This window comes from Solanum lycopersicum, chromosome 2 (assembly GCF_036512215.1).
Source record: "Solanum lycopersicum chromosome 2, SLM_r2.1".
NCBI lineage: Eukaryota > Viridiplantae > Streptophyta > Magnoliopsida > Solanales > Solanaceae > Solanum > Solanum lycopersicum.
The window spans coordinates 60,423,986-60,447,402 of NC_090801.1; the positions used below are offsets into that span (position 1 = coordinate 60,423,986).

Genomic DNA, 23,417 nt, shown 5'->3' on the forward strand with positions numbered 1-23,417 from the left:
CTAATGGTACAATTTCTGTAATTTACAAAGAGCCATAACGCAGTACTTTCCCCCCCCCCCCCCACCCAAGGTAGGCCTTCAATTTTTTACATTGAACTCTACTAATTAATGGTACAATTTCTGTAATTGAACTATGCTCTTACAACCTTGTTGAACTACTCATATTGAACCTATGTCATACTTGGAAAATTTCTTCAAATATCTAAAAAATAGCAAACAAATTATCACAGCAAGGGGAAGTGGCTTTTTATTAAAATCTTGATTGAGATGTCTCCATTTCCTACGCTACGGAGTTAAGAGAGTTTGATCTTTCTTCTTCAGAAAATTAAACTATACATATAAAAAAATATTACTTGGATATTAAATTCACTTAGCTTTTCTATGTTTACCTCCTATTTATGATTCTCAATTGCCCTTACTGATTCTACACAAGAGTGATAGAGTTGTAGGCTTATTTTACAGATATTTTTTAAAATACATTTAAAAGTAAGTACCAACAACAATTGATATACACGTATTAACTACTACACATACAGATATAATACGTATCCATAAAGTAATCGGTGCAACAAAACGTGTCACTCTATATTACTCCACTCAGCCAGTTGCATTGACAGGAAGGTAAGGTGAGCCATCTATTTCATCAATCATGACATGCTTGTCTAATTGCATAACAATCACACACTTTATGTTCTTATCTGCTTACACTATTATACCATCAGCCTAACCAATCACTTTACACTCCCATGTTCTTTTTTTCTATATCAGTGTATATCCATTTAGCATATTGCTGAATTTGTATCCATATATACATTAGAGAATTACACACATGATAGAAAATTGAAGGTTCAATAGATGGCTTTCTATGGCTACAATGATGATGATGCTGGTGAGTACCATTGGACTCCTAATTTTAATGTCTCTTATGATTATGATGCTTTTCCAATGTCATATCCTTCCTATGGGCAAAGTACTAATTACAATTACTACCATACTACTCAAATACATCCACAATTCACTTACTCTGTACACAACTCTGTTGAGCCAAAACTTATCCAATATGAAAAGGGGGCTGATTCATTGGAGACAAGAACTGTAATTTCTTGTTATACCAAAGAACTGGATGATACTCAGTTTGATGAATATGATCCAACCCCTTATGATGGTGGTTTTGATATGGCGCAAACCTATGGAAAACCCCTTCCTCCCTCAAATGAAATATGTTATCCTCGTTCGACCCTCAAGTCTAATGGACTTCCATTAGATGGTTTCGACTATGGATCAAATAATTTGCCCTATGTAAATCACGCCAATCAGCTAGAACAACTTCAGAATCAAAAGAAAGGGAATGGTGTTAAAGATGAGCAAAAATCTTCATCTGGTGTGAAAGAAAAAACCAGTTTTGGAAAACCTGCTCAACAAGATCAAGATTTTGTAATCGATAATGGGAAAACAGGGGAAAAACCCATTCTTGAAAAACCAGTAGAACCCCTTCAACAAGATCAAGATTTTGTAGTTGATAATGGGAGTATAGGGGAATATGGATATGATTATGGGAGGCAATTGCAACAAATTCCATATGGTTCAGGTTTGGAATCCATGGATTTATGTGAGAGCTTATTTGGTTACTGGCCTTGCATAGCTAAGGAAACTCAGAGAAGAAATTGCAACTGTGCAAATGTTGTTGAAGATAACAGCAGCAGCTACAATGAACAATGGAAATGTACTGCAGATTATCTGTTTGGGAATCCTTATGGATATGGTGGTGATGGAGGAGATTGGGATTGTGTTTATAGCAATCAAAGTTACTATAATCATCAGCAACAACTTTGATTTAATGAAGGATTGGTAAAGAAATACCTTAATGCTTCAAATAATAAAATAAATATAAATCTTATCATAGTTAGGCTGTGTAGCTTTTCCTTTTTTCCTTTTAGTCATTATCATTATTGCAACTGTTAATTACACTTTTGATCCCTCAATTATTAGTAACTTGCAATTATGCGGCTGAACTGCATTACCCTTTGATTATAAATTCCCGTTATATGTTTTATTTAGATTATTTCTGAAAAAATGAGGCAAGAATACAAGTTTGAGGAATAATTTAATGAATTGACTATAATAAATCATTGCGTTTCACAGATAGAAAAATTAAAATTGCACATTTCAAATTTAAAGTTAAATCTGGGTAATTAAAATTAAATTTTGTTGGTATTATTGGGACTAAGAGTGCAAATCATCCTTCAGGTTATTTATCTAAATATCTTAAAACACTCAACTAAAAGGAGAGATCTTTTAAGGAAACATCTGAGCACACATGAGAATAACTAATACCAGACGTTAATGCGACCGAAAAAAAGGCAAAAACAATATGATATACGGAGCATTTCGTGTTTGCAAAGTCCAATATTGCTTACTATCTCTTTTCTTTGATTGAGATAATTCAAAATTAGTATATATACACAAAAAAAAATAAAAAATTAAACATCTATCTTATATATACAATATAATTTTTTGATAAGAAATTCAGACGAATCCCGACATCCACGTAGGGCCGCCTGTTCACGTAGGACAAAAGACCATAAAATCTAAAATAAATATATATGGAATGGTCTGAGAGCTGGAGCTCATAAGTTCACATCTTTACATAATTCAACTTTCGTGGAGCTACGTGTAGTTAACAATTTTTTTAAAACTCTAACCAAATAAAGGTGGCTTTAGAAAATAAATATTAATTAGTTATCCAGCTATATTTTTATATATAAACAAAATGTACGTAGTATGGTTTTGAATGATATAATATGGTTTAAAATGGAAGAAAGAAAGAGGGTAGGGTAACTTGCATTGTTTGTCCCTCAATTATTAGTAGATTTTAATTTTGATCCTATAATATTTGAATAAACACATTGAACTTCAATTACCTAATATGTGAGATTTTGTCCTTTCATATATTTTTAGACTATATTAACAATTCAAATTTAACGTACTGATAGTTGGACAGTTTTGCACTTAATAATTCGTTAGATTTGTAGAGATTCCGAGTAAGAAATATAAAGAATGCGCTTATCAAATAATTGATGATTAAATATGCTTAAAAAATTCTTAAGGTCCAAATCAAGATTTGTTGATATTTGAAGGGCTAACCATGCGAAATAAATTTCGCTTTAAATTCATAAGAGTGTTTAAAGTAGACAACTTGACATGAAAAAGGAATATTGAGTTGTTGAGGTGTCTAAACAGAAATTTCAGTTTAAAAAGTTAAAAATGAGAGAAAAACATATTATTTCAGTGGAAATACAATTTTTTCAATCCTTCACCGATAACTTCAAACACTGAAGGTTAATATTTGTAAATATTTAATAATAAAATCAATATTTTATTTGACAAGCTGTTGTACTTTCTTTGACATAGCCTCTTTGTCTTCCTTTGATAATTGTACTGCATGGTTTAGCTGACTAACCAATTTGTCTACTACTTAAAGTTCATAGCAAAATTATTTTCGAAAAAAATAAAATAACAAATTTTCTAATAGATGAAACAATGGTTATTTTTAAAAAACAAGAACAATAATTTAAAATTCACCAAGTTTAATTTTCTTCACACATTCATATTCAATGATATTGTTCAATAAGTGAGCTCACGTGTATATATACATGTCATTTCAAAATCAAATAAATAAGAAGAGTTGTCGAAAATTTTCATACTACACTCATTTACACTAAATTAATTTAATATTGTTTATTTCATTTGTTCACAATGTTCTTTGAATGTGAAGCAAGCTCTTTGATCAACAATCTCATTAGAAACGAAAAGATCCATTAACATATAAGAATATAAATTTAATCATAATAAAGATAAATATTGTAACGAGCTTACCCTTAATTAGTTCGGTAAGCTCTATTTTTTTTTTTAATTATAGAACGTGAAAGCTAGGATAAACCATCTTCAAACAGATTTTTGAACGAAAACTCTTTTTCAAAGAAGTAAATACATATTAAGAATAATAAATTATTTTTTTGTAATTAATAAATGATGGAATGAAGTGGAAATAAAAGCAAAGTGAGGTTTAAGACAAGCACAAAGACATTCCAATCAGTACATGCACGAAAAAATAATTCGGCGAGGCATAAAAAGTCATAAAGTGGTTGCCTAGAAAATCATTACAAATCATATCTTTTTTGTTAATTAAGATTATTAGCCCTAATTAAAACTATTAATTTTTTTTAATACCCATGGCATTACTTCTCTGTCCCATGCTTTGTCTTAATGCCCCGCGATTTAGGGTACTTTCTGCCTTAAATTCTCACTCTTCCCACCAAAAGAAACATAAATAAATATGTTATAAGTCACTATTACAATCTTGACTATATTTATGAGTTTACCTTAATAATAATAATAATAATAACATACTCTTGAATTATTAAAAATAAGACAAACAATATCAAAATAGATGAAAAGAAATCTTATTCGTAAGCATATTTCATCTTTAATTAAAAGTTATGCTCAAGTCTTGAAATGAAGTTAATATTGGTAAAGAGTATTTTATTTATCAAAGTAAAACTTTCGATATAAATTCAAACTTCACTTTCAATATAAATCCAAATTAGTTTAACTCCAAAATTAAATAGTGCATCGGATGGCAAAGAAATTGACACTCTAAATTTTTTTTTAAACTATTAAGTATTTTCTATCCTAACTTTTTTTTTTTTACGAATGAAATGAATGAACCTCTGCTTTTCAATTTAGTATTTCAAGAAGAGGCATTGTAATTTGATTTTGTCTGATAAACAATCCACTTTAAATTGCTTAGTCCATCTTATTGTTAAAACAATTTGAATATAGTACCTTTTTATCAATAATTTTGTTGTAAAGATTTAGGACGTGAAACATGAATAAGGATATATGAACTAGTTTAGTTACGTAACTATTTTCTTCGTTCAGAAATATTTGTCATGTTGTGCTTATTGAAAGTCAATTTGATTAATTTTCAAAGGTAAATTAGATCATTAATTCAATATTTTAAATAAAAAAATTAAATATTCTAAAACTATATGAAAAGTACTATAAATTACAATTTTTTGCTATTAATATGATGAAAAAATGCATCTTAAAACGTTAGTCAAAGTTTTATAGTTCGACTCTAAAAATAGAAACCATGACAAACAATACCGGACGGAGGGAGTATATCTTTTAGCTTCCATTGAAATCTATGTCTTTAACTTTGAATATATATAAATAATCACTTAAACTTGTATGAAATTAAACAAATAAACTCACTCGTCCTATGTGACTTTTTACATGACAATTTTGTTTCTTATGTGTCATCCTTTACGTATTATTTCATGTAAATTGATATATTTACTTGTTTAACTTTATACAAATTCAAATATCTATTTATACACATTTTAAATTAGAGAATATATTAGTTGTTATCCTATAAAATTAAATTAAAAGATATATTTATATATTAATTATGAAACGAAAGTTTAGAGAGAATAAGCATAAAAGATTTTTAGATTGAAAGTAGGTGAAACCTCGTAGTTTCCGTCAAAAGAGATTTTGTATGAAAAGAACCTATTGCAGTTTCTAACTTACTATTTGTGGGCTGTGTCTGCTTCTCTTTCTGCCATGATTGGATATCACTATGAACCATTACCACCCTTTAATCCTAAGCCAATTATCTGTCTGGTGTCTCATATACTTCTCTCTTCTTATAATAATACCAATATATATTACCTTTTATACCCTTCACCCTAATTATGTACATTGGTTTGGCCCCATCTCACTTTCATTTTTTCCCTTTTCAGCCAAATACTAACTCCACTTGCATTATTATTCACCCAAAATGACTATAGCCTGCAACTCACAAGATTATGATATACTACTTAATTCATACTTGTACGTATTTCCCCCCCTCAAATACATGACTTCGACTCTTTTGGAAGAACATATACATATCAATTTGAAATAATGGTTTAACACAAACTCAATACAGTGTTATCCTAATTGTTATTTTTTTGGATAAAGGGAAATTTGTTGTATTGAAACTCCTAACTTGGTTACTTGAATGAGCGAAACTTTTTTATTTTACGCTATTTGATTTATTACCGTATAAAAATAATGAAGTCAAAGTTTTCAATTTAGCAATGCATTGATTAACAAAACTACAATTCCATAGAACCGGATGCTTAACACCATAAAATTCACTATATTCTTATTTTGAATTACATACGCCGTTAAAAGACTTGATTGAATCAGTTATAAAAGTAATGCTTTTATTCGAAAAAACAATAAAGTTATTTTACTATTTTAATGAAAAATAATTTTCTATTATGTATTTTTCTGTGAACGAATTCGATGAAAAAATCATATTACATAAAACAAAATCCTAATAATTAGCGGTGAAGAAAACGTATGCTGTGATGCTCACTACACTACTAATGAATGAGCAAAGCATTGTGAGGAAGAAGATATTTTGGTAAATGATTTGAGTTTTAAATCGTTTAACAAAATATGTAGGGACAAAATCTTGAATAATTAAAAAGGGCAAAATAGGAAATTAAGTAGACATAATTGAGTTTAATGGCCCACTTCCTCACACCATAAACCTTGTTAAAATCGTCCCTTTTTTCATCAGACTCTTTGAACCAAATTTTCACAAATAGCCATGGCTAAGATATATACACTTTTTCTATCAATTTTCCTCTTTTCTTTCACCATTTCTTCAACTTCAATCCATGAGCTTCTCAGAAGCAGGGGACTCCCAGCTGGTCTATTCCCAAAAAATGCTGTAAAATCCTATGATCTTGATGAAAATGGACACTTACAAGTCTACTTGGATAGTCCATGTGTTGCAAAATTTGAAACAAGGGTGTTTTTTGATAGTGTTGTAAGAGCTAATCTTAGCTATGGTGGTTTAATTGGAGTGGAAGGTCTCTCTCAAGAAGAGCTTTTTCTTTGGTTACCAGTTAAAGATATCATAGTTTATGATCCTTCTTCTGGTCTCATCTTGTTTGATATTGGCCTTGCTCATAAACAAATGTCCCTTTCTCTATTTGAAGAACCACCTATTTGTAATCCTCAAGGTACTCCCTTTTATTTATTTATCTTTAAAAAAAAATCCATTCTTATCTCAATTCTCTGTTTTTTTTTTCACTTTTAATTTGTTTCCTGTGGCAGAATCAGTATTTTCAACGAATAATTTAACCTTATTTATGCTGTGTATTTGCCATTGGTCACAAGTCTCAAAAATTTTTATTTTTTAAAATTTTGTGACTAGACAAACACCGTTTCATAAATTAGGAAATGCAGGTGTGTTAATGGAGAAGGAAGGAAGGAAGGAAGGAGTCTGGATTTCAGATTGAAAGATGTAAAAAAAAAATTCAGTCAGTGAAATCTGATTAAGAAAACAAAAATGCAATTTTGCTGGCTGTGTTCTTTGATTTTGGGTTTGATTGATGAAGGCATGAAGCTTCAACAAAAGAGATTTGCAATGAGATTCTCAATTAGGTGCCTGTAGGGTTGTATAAAGTGGAAACTAACAGTATAAAGTTTTGGAAAGAGCAAAATTTTGAATTCTTCTTTCTTTTTTTTTTTTTACCAAAAAAAAAATAATTCTTGCCTCTTGAAAAATTGATATACTACTAGCTACTAGTACATTGAGTTATGATTAATTACCAAAAGCAGAGAAATATGGTGTGTCCTAAAATAAATTATGTTTCCTATTCAAATCATTACCTGCTCTGTCTGCCACAAACATTATTAAATCCTTGTCTAAAAATCTGACTCATAAATAACACATTACTATAAACACGAATAATCAAAGAATGACTTTCATATCATTTCTCCAAGTCATATATACTTCACAAAAACAGCACAACGTGCCATGTGAACCAACGGTGGATTAGAGCGAGTGACGGAGTCAAAAATTTAAATAAGACGAATTTAAAACTGTATGTATATACATTTTATTTTTACTTTTATCCAACTAGTAGTATGAGTTTTAACGAAAGAAATTCAATTGAATCTCCTTCCTTTGCCATTGCACACCGCGCATAATTAGCCAATTGCATTATATTTGAATTAAATAGATGTATTATAGAAAATTCAAACAAAACATGTTTATATCAAATTCACAGTTAAATGGAGAAGGTAAAAAATTAATGCAGTCAATTTCAACCTATTTGAGAATGAGATATAGCTATTATATTCTTATTGTTGGGACAAAAAATATTAGTAACAGTACATTACGTGTACTAAATTATAATTTTGAATTCGTCTTTGATCGTATCAAATACTCCTGACTTTCATTTATATGTCAGGAAATGGAGTAGGATGGTCAAACTAAATAAATTCATGGTCCAAGCAAGGTATGGTCAAAGATAGAATTACATGTTAATTAAGTGGTAATTCTAACTCACGGTTATTTTGCGTTGCTAAATTCCTATTAGCGAATTACCCGTGAGTCTTGGGATAAGCTAATGTTTTGTACACAGGAAAAAAAGGAATATATTAAAATAGGTACTACCCAATTTAATTTGTATCCATTTTTGCAGCAATATGCATGATGAAGTTTTATTTTTGCCTTGCTGTAATTGCATGACCTTATTATATAAATTATTATTATAACTATTATGTGGGAGACAAAGATTTGTGATGTTTAAGCTTGAAAAGACCAGGGTGGGTCTGTAATCCATGTGTTAATATCAACTTGAGACTTTCCAGCAACTTGCCTTGGGGTCCACAAGTTTGGTCAGATAATTAATTTTGATTGAATAGGAAATTTGTTAAAGAAGATTGTACTATTAAGTAATTATCATAATGGATTAATATTAAGCTTCTTGCAGAAAAAAGACAAAAGATCCTCCTTTAGATTAGGTTTATATATGCTCTTGATTGTTAATAATGTAAGTGGTTAGAATGGTGTGCACTCTCTTTTCAGCTTCCTATTTTTTGTCCTCTATTTACAATATACACAATTCTATTGTTGAAGAATTCTTTTCTGATGATTTAGGACTTTTTTGTCGCAAAGAAGGTGTTATGAATTCATCTGAATTTAATTACTTTGGCTTAAACTCGTATATATGTTAAGTAAATCATTGTACAAGTACAAATAATAGATTTTGAACTCAGTAAATCAGAGTGGACATGACAATACATATTGTCGCATGATATATAAATGTTGCTAGCTAGAATGTAAATAATTTCATTATCAAGCCATCTAAAATGAGCAAAATCATGAACCCTGTGTATATATTTGATTTGGAAACTAAAAGTAGTACAAAATTAAAAATGCTGTGCCTCAGCCCAGACTATGTTGGTTTCTTCGTCCTGTGACTCGAATGTAACAAAAAATGGAAGCAATTAGAGCAGTGGCGAAGCCGCCAAGGATCAAGTCTCCACCAGCCATGAACTTGTTGAAAGAATGATGAGTCCTTATATGTGTGATTGCTGGAGCTTGATCACTTCTTCCTCTGTCCATTCCTCCTTCAAACGGCGCAGGACTTGGGACTACTGTGAAGGTGTCTAGTTTTCTAAGTGCATTAGCATTTCGCATAAGCAAGTTAACCTGAGCTATAACTAGGCAAATGAGGAGAAAACTAAGCCTAGCCATAGAAAATATGAATATTGCTACAATTGTGTGCATGTTTTAGTCCTATTAATATAGACTTGTGAGAGTCTTTTTCGTGTTAATATTATAAGAAGGGTAGGTACACTTTCCATGGTATTAAATTTTGACGATTCGACGTCTGATTTTGGTTTTCCAAGTAGTCTTTTATTATTTGGATCCTGTACAAGGGAAGGTGATGCTTAAGGCAGGCTTATTTTCGACTCTTCATTGAGGACGACATTGGTCAAAGAACAGAGAAGAAAACAAGAATTTAATGACAGTGAAACAAATGTCCTGTTGTATTATAGGTAGAAATAAATTTCACTCTTCACACGTCTAATATTGGTGTTTGTTTAATATTCAAACAGAAAGGACACTTAATGTGCTGGCTTTTATTATTTAGCTGTTTCTTCAGCTGGATATGGGACCAAAAATGTTATTTTTTCATTGTTTCATATAGAGAAGCCAAAAAATTTGGAGCCTGGATCCCACCATGGAAAATCCAAGTTAAAAAGTAGTATATTCTATTTCAAAGTTTGCCTCAGTTGAATTAAGCCAAACTTGACTGCATATGAAATGCTATAGAATTAAGATAGGAGAGAGTAATTAGTAACATATGATAAGTTGTTTCATCAATATTTGAAAGCAAAAACAAGAGTTCACACTAGCTTTTTTCAGACAATTTGGATACAATATTTTGAAAACATGATTGAATCCTTTTTTTGACACCATAACTAAAAATTAGAGGTACTCTGGCATTTCTCCAATGAGACTAAAGCTATTAAGATTTAGGGGATTTTCATGCTGGTTCTAGTAGATTCCGTGGATGATCTCCAGTAAGATCTCTCTGATTCGATTAGCTTCAGTTAGTCCACCTCTAACCACCTGAAATAATACACAGAAAGATTTATAAATTGTTTATGTTGCTAATAATTGCAGCACACACAGTACAAGGTGCTAAGCAAGATCTCCTTTTTGTACTATTACAAATCTTGATATTTTCGGGCAATAGTTTCTTTATCGCTACTAAAAAGATTACTTTTTTAACATATGTTTCTCCTACCTCCACAGATGAAGTAATAAGAATAGCTCCTTTAGAGGCAGTGGCACTGGTGTCATTTATATCAAATCCAAGAGCATTCATTGCCTCCATCAGTTTAGTTAATCCACCTCTTTTCTTTTGGCAGACTATTTTTATCCAAAGCTTAGTTGGGCCAATGTTAGCCACTTGAACTTCAGGCTGTTTTAGAAAAACAAAGATCAAAGTTGTTTTACTGTCCTTATAATTCAAGAATATCAAAGATTGAAACTTTGGTTTTATACATAAAGTTACCTACCTCTATGCCCCATTTACCCATCTCGTCTGCAGTATCGATAATCTCTTCATTTTTTGTCTCCAGTTCCTCCCCCTGAGTTGCTTCCATTTCAAGAAGCTGCTCACTTAGGTTGTCCACATTCATTTGTAGCTCCCTAATGTAGGTGATGGCGTCAGTGATTATGGTTTCTTTTGTCATCTGAAATCAGACAAGAATTTAAACTTTTTTAGATTTTTTTTAAAAAAATTCATTCTTTATGAAACTATGTAAAGAATGAAGGTTTTTGATTCATTGCATTTGTTATGTTTGGGACCAATGAGCGTAATTGAAGAAGCCTTTCGCTAAGTTTTTGACGCCTATTTCTCTCAGCCTTAAGGTTCTTGGATTTGTATTCTTTAACTTCACCATCAATTTGCTTCCTTTTATCTGTTCTTCTTCCTACTTCCCTTTCTTCAGAGTTGTTTGAATTATCAAATGGGGTACTGGGGAATTCCATTTTAGCACACCTAATTACTACCATTTAAAAGAGAATATTGTTATAAATATGTTAAAATGAATTCCTAAATTAGAAAGGAAATCTATAGATGGAGAGTATTGGTGCTAATGATTAATATGTTGAGTGCAGCTAAAAGAAGAGGCAGTACTGCACTGGGTTTTTTTTTTTGTAGGCAGAGAATAGGTTTATATAGGTGCGCTCCTCACAACAGAAACGTTTCTTGGTTGTGGGAATCTTCTTGTTGTAGTTTGTTGGGCATTTCCTAATTGATCACAATGTACTTGGGGTGTCTTGGAAGGACTCATTTTTGGCATGAGAAAGAGAGAGTGTGTAGAGTTTTTTTTTGTAGGTTCAGACACTACAACCCTTTTCAGTTTTGGTCTAATTACACTTTTCACTGTTATTGTTATCCCGAAAGAGATAAATTCAAACGGGAAATATGGTCAGTAAATATTCATATACCCCGAGTTTAACTTGTTTGGGACTAAGTTGAACAAGTACTTTTTTTATGTTTACATACTAACTAGTATGCATATAGCATAACAATGATTGAATATAGACATCGCCAACCAACTAGTATGCATAATAGTTGGAATCCTCATGGTTTGATTATTTACGCCTAGTTGTCAACTTAATAAAACCCACCTCCGTTATGAGGACTCGTAAAAGGCTATAGGGTTAAAGAGTAACAACCACCCGAAAGAAAAGGAATCAAACAGAAAGAAGAATAGAAGTGGGTAATGTTCTTGCTAGTTATGTTTGTGACTACTTTGTGGTTGTTACTAGTATTACTGGCATTGTAAAGTACAAATGAGTGACCAGAGCTGCTTTAAGTAGAAATTTTATTCTCCTTTCACTTTTTCTTTTTTACACCTGACATGAATAATTTCTTTTAAAGTACAACTTCATTTTGTAAATCACTAGAAAGAGTTAATGGTATTCCATGTATGTATTTTGTACTTTAACCACTCAAAAACCAAAATATGATACAACAATATATCTAGTGTAGATGATGTGAATGTAATTTTATCATTTATTTATAAAAAAGAGAAATTAAATACAAATACAAAAATACGAAGCAACAACTTATAATGCTGGTATGGGAAAAGGCCATAGGAGCTTTTACTCTTCAGGAAGTATCACATAAGTCCTTCGTAACATAACAACGTTGAATAAGGCTCTTTGTTTTATTGTTGTAATTTATTGTACCAAAATAATCAGATTCTTTCAGCTATTATGCGGTAAGTTAACAAATGCCATATATAAACCAAATAATAAACGTTAGGGGTATAATTGAATTTTTTCTTTCTTTCTAACGTCTTGCTCAGCGCCAAAAATCAAAATAAGCATCAAATGTCTACTTCTTCATCTCTCCGCCGTGTGAAAGGCATCTTCGCCGGAAATGAAAGAGCAATAAATCAGATCATTACTTGTTCAAGACCCACCGATCGAGCCCAAGCAATGGTAGACTCTTTCAAAAAATCATCGGAATGCCCCAAATTCCGACTGAATCGCGCTTCCATTATGAAATCGCCATTCACCAACTTACCGAAGCCAAACACAAATCCGGCATTATAGATATCATTGAACATCAAAAAAAAGTATCCTGATATTCGTAACGAAGCCTTTGTTGCCCGTCTTATTCTTCTCTATGGCAGAGCGAAAATGGATCATCGTGCACGTAAGCTGTTTGACGAAATGCCTCACCTAAATTGTCCGCGCACTGTCTTTTCCTTCAATGCCCTACTGGAAGCATATCTTAAATCAGAGAAATATGATGAAATTGGCGGCTTGTTTCGCGAATTGCCCCCGAAATTGTCAATTCAGCCTGATCTGGTGTCGTATGCCACTGCGATTAAGGCACTGTGCAGGGCTGGTTTGTTGGATTCTGCTGTGTATTTGATGGATGAGATTGAAAATCATGGGATTAAGCCGAATATTGTCACTTGTAACACGTCATTAACCGCATTTTATGAAAGAAAAAGGTTTTCTGAAGCTGAAAATTTGTGGGCTATGATGGAAAAGAGAAATATTATCCCCGATCTTTGCAGTCACAATATTAAATTAATTAGTTTGGTTAAAGCCAACGAGGTTTCAAAGGCGATTCAGTTCTTCGATGAGACTGTTAACAAGGGTTTCAAACCGGATAAATTTCAGTTACAGTGCTATGATAAAAATGTATGTTAATAAGGGGAATCTGGAGGAGGTCAACATTTGGTATGAGAAGATGACGCAAAACGGATGTCTTCCGGATGTTTCAACATTCACCATACTTGTTAATTTTGCTTGTAGCGCCAAAAAAGTCGATTTTGCTCTGGATTTGTGCAAGGAAGCAATGAAGTCACGTAAAGCTATTCATAATACAATAATGCAGAGGGTTGTCAATTGTTTGGTTGAGCATTCTAAGATTGAAACTGCGAGAGAACTGGTTAAGTTGGCTCAGTCTTATAAGAGCTTTCGGAATGAACTTTCCTTGCCTTAGCATAACTAGTTCTTTCAGCTACGTGATTTGATTGTTTACTTGAGCTAGGTGAAGTGATGAAGGGTTTAAGGAATGGTCGGATATATACTCTATACAAAAAATTTAGCTTGTTGCACTTAGGTTAAAGTATGTTACATTTTGACTGTTGACATTCAATCAAGTTGGAGGATCTAAACATTTTAAAAGGATGCTGGTGCTGGACTTGTATAAATTAGATGTTGGTATCCTTGCATTTATGTATTAAGAGATTAATAATGTTTGCAAAATTTTGCATAATCTACATTCTCACTTGAAAATGCCAAGTATGTGAATGCAAGGATTTTATTGTTACACCCCAAGGTAGTTTTAGAAGGGAAAAGGTATTTGGATTGTTGGTGTGCACAAAATTTTGAGATGATCAAGCCCTTGGTACAATTAATTAATGTGTGTATTAATTAGTCTAGATATCACTGTTATAAAAAATAAGAAGAGATCACCTAAATAGTGTGTTTTACGAAGTGTTCTAATTTCAAATGATCATTATCTAGGTTTTACTTACATATAGTGTTTATTGATGCAAAGAAACACACAACATAGTCTAGTTATATAAATTTTTGGATTTCAATTATCATGTTTTAATTTTAAATCTATGTTTATTTATGAAATTTGTAAAAAAGAATTAACTTCAACTAATAAATCATGATTTCAAATTCCAAATTCCAAATTGAATTTTCGATCGTTTTAAATGTAAAATCTGCCACGTAAAATTAACATTTTTATCAAAAAAATAAATAAATTTCATGCTCAACACGAAGAAATTAGATATATCATACCTAATAAATATATTAACAAAAGCTAATGCTAAATGAATTTGTCATTTTATAATTCTAGCCAAATTTTCTGGAAAAAAACTTATTTCCTTAAGAAAATACTTGGCTAATTATCATTGTGACCAGTGGATATTTGTAAAATTTTATATGTACGAAAGTTTATACTAACACGTAGTCACAAATATTTATAATTTTCACTAGTTGTGAATATTTTATGTCTACAAGAAAAAAAAAATATAATTCAAAACATTCAAATTGCATGTTGGGTAATTCTAAACGGGCTTTCAAAAGGAGCAGGCCTATATTCCTAAATGGATTAACCTCAGTTACGGAACTCCAATTCAACGCTGCTTCACATGGCTTCTTCTTCCGTTTATCGCCGGCTTCACGGACTCTTCACCGGGAAACGCAAAGTCAGTGTAAATCTGAAAACTGAACAGCCCCAAACAACTTCCACCAAACCCACATCCAAACTTTCTGAAAAACATAAACTTCAAAGCATTATTGACAACTTCAAAAAATCATCTGAATCTCCTGAATTCCGAAACCGTTGCGCCAACTATACAGCCGCTATACGCCGCCTTGAATTCAATTCTTCTGCTATCGAAGACATTTTTGAACACCAAAAACAATACCCGGAAATTAGCAATGAGTTCTTTGTCTGCCGTCTCATACTTTTATATGGTACGGTAAAAATGCATGAACATGCCCGTAAATTGTTCGACGAAATGCCAAACTTAAAATGTCAACGAACAGTCTTTTCTTTCAATGCCCTTTTGGAGGCCTACTCAAGGGCTGAGAAGTACGATATAATCAGCGATTTGTTTCGTGAATTACCTGAGGAGCTATCCATAGAGCCTGATGTAGTGTCCTATAATACTTTGATTAAGGCATTATGGAAAGCTGGTTCTTTGGATTCTGCTCCCAGTGTAATGGATGAGATGGAAAAACACGGAATCATACCTGATTTAGTGACTTTCAATACGCTTTCAAACGCGTATTATAAAAGTAAAAGGTTTTCTGAAGCAGAAGATTTGTGGGTATTGATGCAAAAGAAGAATGTTGATGCTGACTTGGGGAGTTACACCATTAGATTACAAGGATTGGTTGCGAATAACCAGGTTAACGAGGCGATTGAACTGTTTGAGGAGATGGGGAAGAAAGACATCATCCCAAAAGCTTTCAGTTATAACATTATGATCAAAATGTATGTGGATGATAGGAACTGGGAGGAGGCAGAAAGATGGTATGTGAAAATGGTGGAAAATGGATGTTATCCGGATTATGCAACATTTGAGAAGCTCATTTCTTTTGCTTGTGACAAGGATAATCTTGATTTTGCGCTTGAATTGTGTAAGAAAGCTATTGCTTCAAAAGTTGCTATTCATAATGCAACAATGCAGAGGGTAGTCAATGTCTTGGCTGAGCATTCCAAGCTTGAAGATGCGCAGGAGCTGGTGAACTTGGCCAAATCATGTAAGCTATACCACTGCCGACCCCGATCGCGGTATAAACTTTCGCTGCCTTCTTCTTTAATAGTTGCACATTTTATGCTGTAGTTTACTTGCACTACTGTTTCTGCTGAACTATGTTTTTAGGATTTGTTGGTGAGTTTTATGAATTACCCTTCAAGATTGAAGAATAAAAGGCTTGAGGAATGCTAATGAATATGTTGCTTAAAAGAAATTTAGTTCCTGTTTACATATTAGCTACCAAATTTCTAGTATATCATAATGAATTTTGTAGTCTAATGAAATTAGGCTATTTAAAGAATCTCATTCTGGACTTCAGATTCATTCTTCACAATATCTAGCAATTTCCAGAGGTAGACCTCTTTGCTTCCTCTAGTTAATGTGCATTGCATAAAATTGCTTGCTGTGGATTGCGATAATCACCAGTTAATTATACTTTGTCAAAACTCATATTAAGCAAAAAAAAATAAGCAAGGCTTTTGCTGCATCATGTCACATTGTTCCAAAATGGTCAACTCAAATCTCATTGTAGATCTTACATTGTCATCATTAACGTAAATAAACTTATGATCTTTTTTGTGTTCCCTTATTCTTTTTTATAACATGCCAGTGGTGGAGAAGGACCTCATAAAAATGATCCTTTATATCAATACCCAAAGTAACACCCTTTTTTATTCCTTAATTAATATCTTAAAAATGAAATGGCAGGAGTAATACTTTATCATTTGTCATGAAAAAAAATCTGTGTATTGCTCTGCATCAATTCACATTTTCAGCATGAACATATATGAGAATTCTATAGTATCTACTACTTTTTTAAAACTAACTGAAAAAATAGATTTATTACTAATTAGAATGGAGAAGAGTTCATATGCTTAGCATTATTGATGTGAATAAACTAACTTAAGTGAGAACCAAATGATAGGGTCAATTATTCGTGTTATGCTTGAGGGAAATAGGTATTACTATAGGTAAGATTTTCCATGGAGCCATAGAACTCAATGATGTGCTCAATTGTGATTCTCCATCCGTGTTGCAATTTTTTGACTTGATATGCCCTTCTAGAATAGGAAGGCAATGGTTATCGACATGAAGTACATCATAGGAACCATTCTGGCCACGTTGAGACAAGCCTTTTGAAAGGACAATGGAATTGCACTTGGTGAAGGCACTGTATATTGACATTTTCCCATGTGTTTGAAGCCATATCCAGAACATGTTGACTTGCATCTTCATTAGTTAAGCCCTATTCTTCTTTCATTAAGTACTCGACTTATGATCCATCGTTCCCTTCTTGATGCTCATCCTATCAAAATTTAGAACCACTTATTAGAACAAAAGTTGGATGATGGTTAACCCATCACCAACTCAGTTGGTGAGACACCTCCGCTTAATCAGTACTAGCAGAGACAACCATTAGAAAGCGACACCCCCTTCATCAACAAAAAAGAAGGGACATCCCTTGACAAAAGTTTTCCCTCGTATATGTGTATACCCTACCTTTGCGAGGTTGAGAGGCTTTTCTTGTAGTCCCTCGGTTCCAAAGAGAAGATATTTGAAGTGTGGTTGCACGAAAAATATGAAAACAAAATATCAAGATATAAAACAAATGAATTTCACATAGTAACACCTTAACACCTTGAAGGATAAGAAAATACAGGATTACTAAGTACTACTATTAATAAAGCTGGTGAGAAGATGGGCTAGACCTAGCCCCTTGCCTCTCCCATCAAAAGGGCGACAATACTCGGCTATCTACTACTTCTACCATAATTCACCACTTTCACATCTTCCTATATCTAGGGTCGTGTCCTCAATTATTCTTTGGCCTGCCTCTACCTCTCCTAGTTTCTTCTACAGCCTATGGCTTACACCTACATATTGACACATCTGTGCACGTCCTCTTCACATGCCGAACCACCTCAGCCTCACTTTCTTCATCTTGTCTTCCACGGAGGCCATTCCCACCTTGTGTTGTATAACTTCTTTCCTAATTATCTCTCCTAGTATACCCGCACATCCATGATCCATCTAAGTATCCTCATCTCCGCTATACTCGCATTTTTGGCCACTCTGTATAATATAACAGGAGCAGATATTAAGTGTACTGGAAACAACTTCTCTATCCCGTAAAAGTAGATACAAGATCTGTACATACCTTACGCTCTTCCTACCCCACTTGTGAGATTACATCGGGTATGTTGTTGTGTAGTAAAGCGCCAAAACTTAAATAATCCTAGACATTTTTGCTCAATCTAACTTGTACAATATAGGCTACAAGTGACATAAATCCAATTCAAATTAAATGGAGGTAAGTGAAGAACCATTGTTGATCTCTTTGGAGTGGGGTGCGTGAAAAGAAGAAAAAACACTCTTTTCGAATCAGAAACCATTACCATCTTTTTCGAGGTCATCCAAAAGGCAAAGAACTCACACTCCAAAAGCTAGCTCAAAGGGATGTCCAAGCCTTATAAGGAGTCCACTCATCTCATTAACCACCGATGTGGAACTTTTGTCATTCTTTAACACAGTGTTAGCTAAGTCATCTATTGATGAAGAATCTTTAGTTGATCCATAAGCCATGAGGAAGTAAAGGTTGATAAGCACCACTGAACTTATTATCCCATTCTTCAACTACTACTCTGCCACAAATAAACCATTTTGCTTCTGCCCACTGCGATAATAAATAAATAAATCAAGTGTAATTCGACAGATTTAACTAATACAACATTGATACTAATTCTTTTGTTACGTTATTAGCCTAGTTTAACTTGTTGTAGCATGCCAGTTCATGGGCAAGTGTACTCATGTATTATGTTTCAGTTCTCTTGATAGTACTTTTTTTTTTTTTTTTTTGCAATATCAGTGTGTAGAAATTTTACTTTCAAGACAATTAGTTCAGTAATACAACTCTCTAAAAACCTACAGTCAAAAACTTCGATCGATCATATATACTTAATGTTTCAGTCAATGAAAATGAAATCAAGAAAAGGGGAGATTGATATCATCCGTGTATAATTGTTTTAATATTATCCGTGGATATAACTTAAATTCAATAAGAAAAACATTTATTATTAACTTATTCTTGAAATTATTTTTCAAAATTTAAGACTATACATCAATTAATATGAACATTAAGTTGTCATTTAGACATATATAATAGACGTTATTATTGAGTTGTCGACGTCTATGATGTTTTGAGTTTGTTATTGAAAGTTTTTAGATTATGTTTAAACCAAATACTCATATAAGTTAAATCTATTTAAACATAATAATTAATCGAATTACTTAAAAGGTTTTATAAATCAAATTACATATGCATTTGATCATTTATGAGTATTCTTATCTTAAAAGTAAAGTAATTGAAATTGGGAACTAATTATGAAAATTATGAAGTTAAAAGTCTGAAAATTGAGGAAGAAAATGTAATTCTAAACATGTATGTATACATGTTGGGAGGATTTTAGAAAAGGGAAGATAATTATATACGTATATCTGTTTTCTTAATAACGTATTGGGCCATAATAAGTAATTTATGGGAATTGGGACGTATTTATGAGAGTCTGAGAATTATTCTTTTCATATACGTAATTTAAGAGGATATGAAAATTGTTGAAATTATACTTTTCCCTATTGTATGGAGAATTAAATTGATGAAAATGTGTTAAAATTTAGGGGAAAAACTAAAAATATCAAAAAAGAAATCAGTTTATAATGTGAGTAATCATTATTATATTTCGTGGTTGTGATAAAATATTACTATCAGAATAATTTATACATTTTTTACGTTAGTTCATAAAGTTTGGACTTTATTCTTACATTTTATATTGTTTCAACGTCAGTATTAAAGCCTTTTGCTCAAGTATCCTTTACTTGTTATTTCCACATTTGCATTTAGTTTCTTTATATATATCTATCTTCAGTTCTTTGTTTTTGTAATTATTTTTCCATACTTCCCTCAACTTTTCTGTTTTTCCACTTTTGTCCCTTAATTTTTAGATATCATCACTTCTAATCCTTTCATTTTCATATCTCTATTAGCCTTCTTGAAATTTTAATGTTGTTAGTTTGACCCTCAACAATACTCATAATTACAATTTTTTCCCTTAAGTATTTCTTTTTTCCCGATCATTATAGGCAAGATATTTTATTTTATTTCATAATTCGAAGCAAAGAACAATGTTGATAGAATAATATATCATGAAAATTTGATCAATTACGTATGCAATGCACCGTACTTCTTATTAGACAGTAGACATATTAATATTTGAACTTCTTAAAGTACCTTCCAAATAAATACATAAATCAAACATGATCTTAAATTAATTCTTTTTTTAAATCGTAGACACTATTAAACCCTCTACATTATAGTAATACTTAATGGAGGAATTTTCCTTGCGATATCCCCTTAAACATACTCCTTTTATAAACAGAAAATTAATCAAACATTTGATGTCAGTTCATTAACACCTATATGAGAATCTACAAGAAACTTTTGAAGGTTTTAATAATTGGTAAATATGAAATATTCGTTCACTTGTTCTGCTTTCCAAAAGTTAATTTGATTAATTTTTAAAAATTAAATTAGATTACACTAATTCAATATTTTAAATAAAAATTAGATATTCAAAAACTACACAAAAAATACTATAAATTATCTTTTTTTTATGTATCAATATAATAAAAAAATACATAATAAAGTATTAGTCAAAGTTTTTATAATTTAACTCAAAGAAGAATGACCATAACAATTAAAAATAGATATTAGTAAATTATAGTAAAAGACATAGTAAATCCATTACATATTTTTCTTTTTAGCTATTAATCGTGTAAATGAATGTAGACATGATGGAATGTAAGGTTTCGGATCCTTGGCGTATAACATAAGAAAAAGAGATATGGAAATTAATTAGGTGATAAAATTTCATGAATCTTTCTTGGAGATTAGTTATTTAATTAATTAATTAATTTGTTTGGAAAATTGTAAAGCAACTTGGCTTTATTGCTCGTGCTTTGTATCCAGCGCAACTTGAGTAGTACGGCGAGTTTATTAATTAAACTTTGGGTTATGAAAGAAAGAAGGTTCAAAGAACTGTCTTAATTTAATTGCACCGTTAATTAACCTCGTATTATACCTTATCACAACCCCCATTTTCTCGGGAGTTTACACTAATTAGGAGTGTGAAGCCTATTAAGAAAAAAAAATTATAAAATTTTTTAAATGGATATATCAATTTCTTTTTTAATCAAAAGGATAAATTTGTTATTGACGGTTTCAAAATAGCTGATTTATCAACGATTTTGCCCATATCTTTTTTCTTTTTCAGTATTTTTTGCGAATTTTTCTTTTTAAAAAAATTAAAATCGCTACAACAATAACGTTTTTATTAAAAAAAATTATTGAAAATCTCCGCGTAGATAGCGATTTCAGTGGATAAAATTTGGGAAAATTGCTGCGTGGACAGCGCACTTTTTTTTTTCTGTCATAGTGATTTGTTTTTTTTTTATTTTCTGCTAATTATTTTTTTGAAAAAAAAAGTGATTTTTTTTTCTAATTTTCTGCCAATTATTTTTTTAAAAAAAATCATATTAAATATTGCTAATTTTTTTCTGGTCAAATAAAAATCGCATTATAATTGTTAATGAAGATTTCACTTAATACGATTATAAGAAATAAAATGATAGTAATATTTTTTAAAAAATAATTAATTAACTAAAATAGTTGCCTAGCTGCCATGGCACCAAAATTTTAAAATAGAAGAAAAAAAGTTTCACGGAAATCGCTGCCTTGGCAGCGATTTTTCAAAAAAATAAAAATAAAATTTCCCTCTAAAATCGCTGTCTAGGGGCAGCAGCGATTTAAATTTTTTTTTTAATGAAAACTGCAACATTTTTCTTGTAGAAGTGAAAAAAGTTCGGATAAAATCGGTAATAGGTCAACAATTTTATCCTTTTAGTTAAAAAAAAATTGAATACCCTTTAAATTTTTTGACAATTATTTGTATCCTTTAGATTTCGAACTCCACTAATCAGTGGTTTCCTTCTTCTAAACATTACTACGTCCTCCGAGCTAAAATAAATGAATTTCAGATATTTTTTCTATGGTCCTAAGTGAATTAATATTTGTTTTTCCCCCCAAAATTATCCTTTCATTTTTCTAACTATCTCTAGCTTTAAAATAAGTTTGGGAAAAAAAAGAACAATGAAATTACCCTTTAATAAAAAAATAATTTATTTCGAATCGAAAAGAGCACTATTTTAAGGTTAATATTGTGCTCAAGTACCAATGATTCTCTCTGTCTGTTGATTAATGTAACATTAGCTAATAAAATCCTAATAATACTGGCCGGACATCATGTCAACTTTCGACTATCTTCGAAAGATTCTCCATAGTTTATATTATTACGTGTTTTACCTAAATAAAAAAAATATTAATTTTAATTTTTTTTTTTTATAATTTAGTCTTATTTATACCTTTTTGAAGAAGTTTTTTCCAGTGAAATTCCTAATAAGTACTCTTAATATTTTGTTCAAAGGCAATATTGAACATGAATTTATTATTATTATTATTATTATTGTTATTGTTAATGTTATTTTCATGGCACGACATCTAACCTAGAGTGAAGATTGGTTATATTGAGTACTTAATAAGTATAGACAAAATCCTCATATCAAATTTTAGAATGTGAATACTCCAATATGATTTTGAATTCAAACTTTCAACTATCGGGATTTTATTATACACCTATTCAAAAGTGGAAAAGGAAGAGAAAGGATTGATATTTTATCTGTCAAATATTTTTTCGATTTTAAAGTAAGTGGTGTTTCTAATTTGGACATATTCCTTAAGAAAATTACTCATTTTTGAAGAAAAAATTATCAACTCTTATAAGGTGTTAAATTTCATGTGTATTAAAAAGGTAATTTTGGTAGTAAAAAATGATTCTTCTTTGCATATGTAAAAAAAACGCTTATTTTGTAGCAAATAAAAAGATTATGAAAGTCACTTATTTTGAAATAACAAGTTGACAAGTGAAATAAAATGTCTTTATATAAATAATGAATTATTATTATTTTTTAAATTCAAATTATTGCATCGAATTATTTCGTCAATTATAAACTTGTATAGAATATACGAAATGAAATTAAGTTTTTTCTTACACTACTCTTACGTGTTTTTCGAAAGTAGGGACTGAAACGTGAGAACTCTCTTTACTTCACTTGTGTTTATA

General features: G+C 31.2%; 5 protein-coding genes across 7 annotated transcripts; 4 read left to right on the top strand and 1 right to left on the bottom strand.

Annotated features, from left to right (window-relative positions):
- Positions 1–324: 324 nt before the first annotated feature.
- On the top strand, positions 325–2,012 carry LOC101267957 (uncharacterized). Its single transcript, XM_004232714.5, has one exon. The coding sequence runs from the start codon at positions 856–858 to the stop codon at positions 1,831–1,833; it is 978 nt and encodes a 325-aa protein (XP_004232762.1). The 5' UTR covers positions 325–855; the 3' UTR covers positions 1,834–2,012.
- A 4,602-nt stretch (positions 2,013–6,614) lies between these two features.
- Positions 6,615–9,634, top strand: LOC101268247 (uncharacterized). Of its 3 annotated transcripts, none has more exons than XM_010318329.4 (2): positions 6,615–7,085; positions 8,322–9,634. In XM_010318329.4, exons 1-2 carry the CDS (start codon positions 6,668–6,670, stop codon positions 8,345–8,347), a joined length of 444 nt encoding a protein of 147 aa, XP_010316631.1. In that variant the 5' UTR covers positions 6,615–6,667; the 3' UTR covers positions 8,348–9,634. The 3 variants fall into 3 exon arrangements, with proteins under 3 accessions (XP_010316631.1, XP_004232763.1, XP_010316630.1); XM_004232715.5 differs by having other exon boundaries at positions 6,616–7,085; positions 7,312–9,634; XM_010318328.4 differs by lacking the exon at positions 8,322–9,634 and adding an exon at positions 7,303–7,712 and having other exon boundaries at positions 6,616–7,085.
- Positions 9,635–10,213: 579 nt separating this feature from the next.
- On the bottom strand, positions 10,214–11,589 carry LOC101261687 (transcription factor DYT1). The gene is made up of 4 exons (XM_026029418.2): positions 11,222–11,589; positions 10,948–11,124; positions 10,674–10,850; positions 10,214–10,495 (listed from the first exon to the last, which is right to left on the bottom strand). Exons 1-4 carry the CDS (start codon positions 11,444–11,446, stop codon positions 10,421–10,423), a joined length of 654 nt encoding a protein of 217 aa, XP_025885203.1. The 5' UTR covers positions 11,447–11,589; the 3' UTR covers positions 10,214–10,420.
- Positions 11,590–13,087: 1,498 nt separating this feature from the next.
- On the top strand, positions 13,088–13,904 carry LOC101261390 (small ribosomal subunit protein mS78 (rPPR3a)-like). The gene is made up of 2 exons (XM_069294390.1): positions 13,088–13,584; positions 13,715–13,904. The coding sequence occupies exons 1-2, from the start codon at positions 13,088–13,090 to the stop codon at positions 13,902–13,904; spliced, it is 687 nt and encodes a 228-aa protein (XP_069150491.1).
- A 947-nt stretch (positions 13,905–14,851) lies between these two features.
- On the top strand, positions 14,852–16,399 carry LOC101267373 (small ribosomal subunit protein mS78 (rPPR3a)). Its single transcript, XM_004232712.4, has one exon. It carries the CDS (start codon positions 15,070–15,072, stop codon positions 16,270–16,272), a length of 1,203 nt encoding a protein of 400 aa, XP_004232760.1. The 5' UTR covers positions 14,852–15,069; the 3' UTR covers positions 16,273–16,399.
- The last annotated feature ends 7,018 nt before the right edge of the window (positions 16,400–23,417 follow it).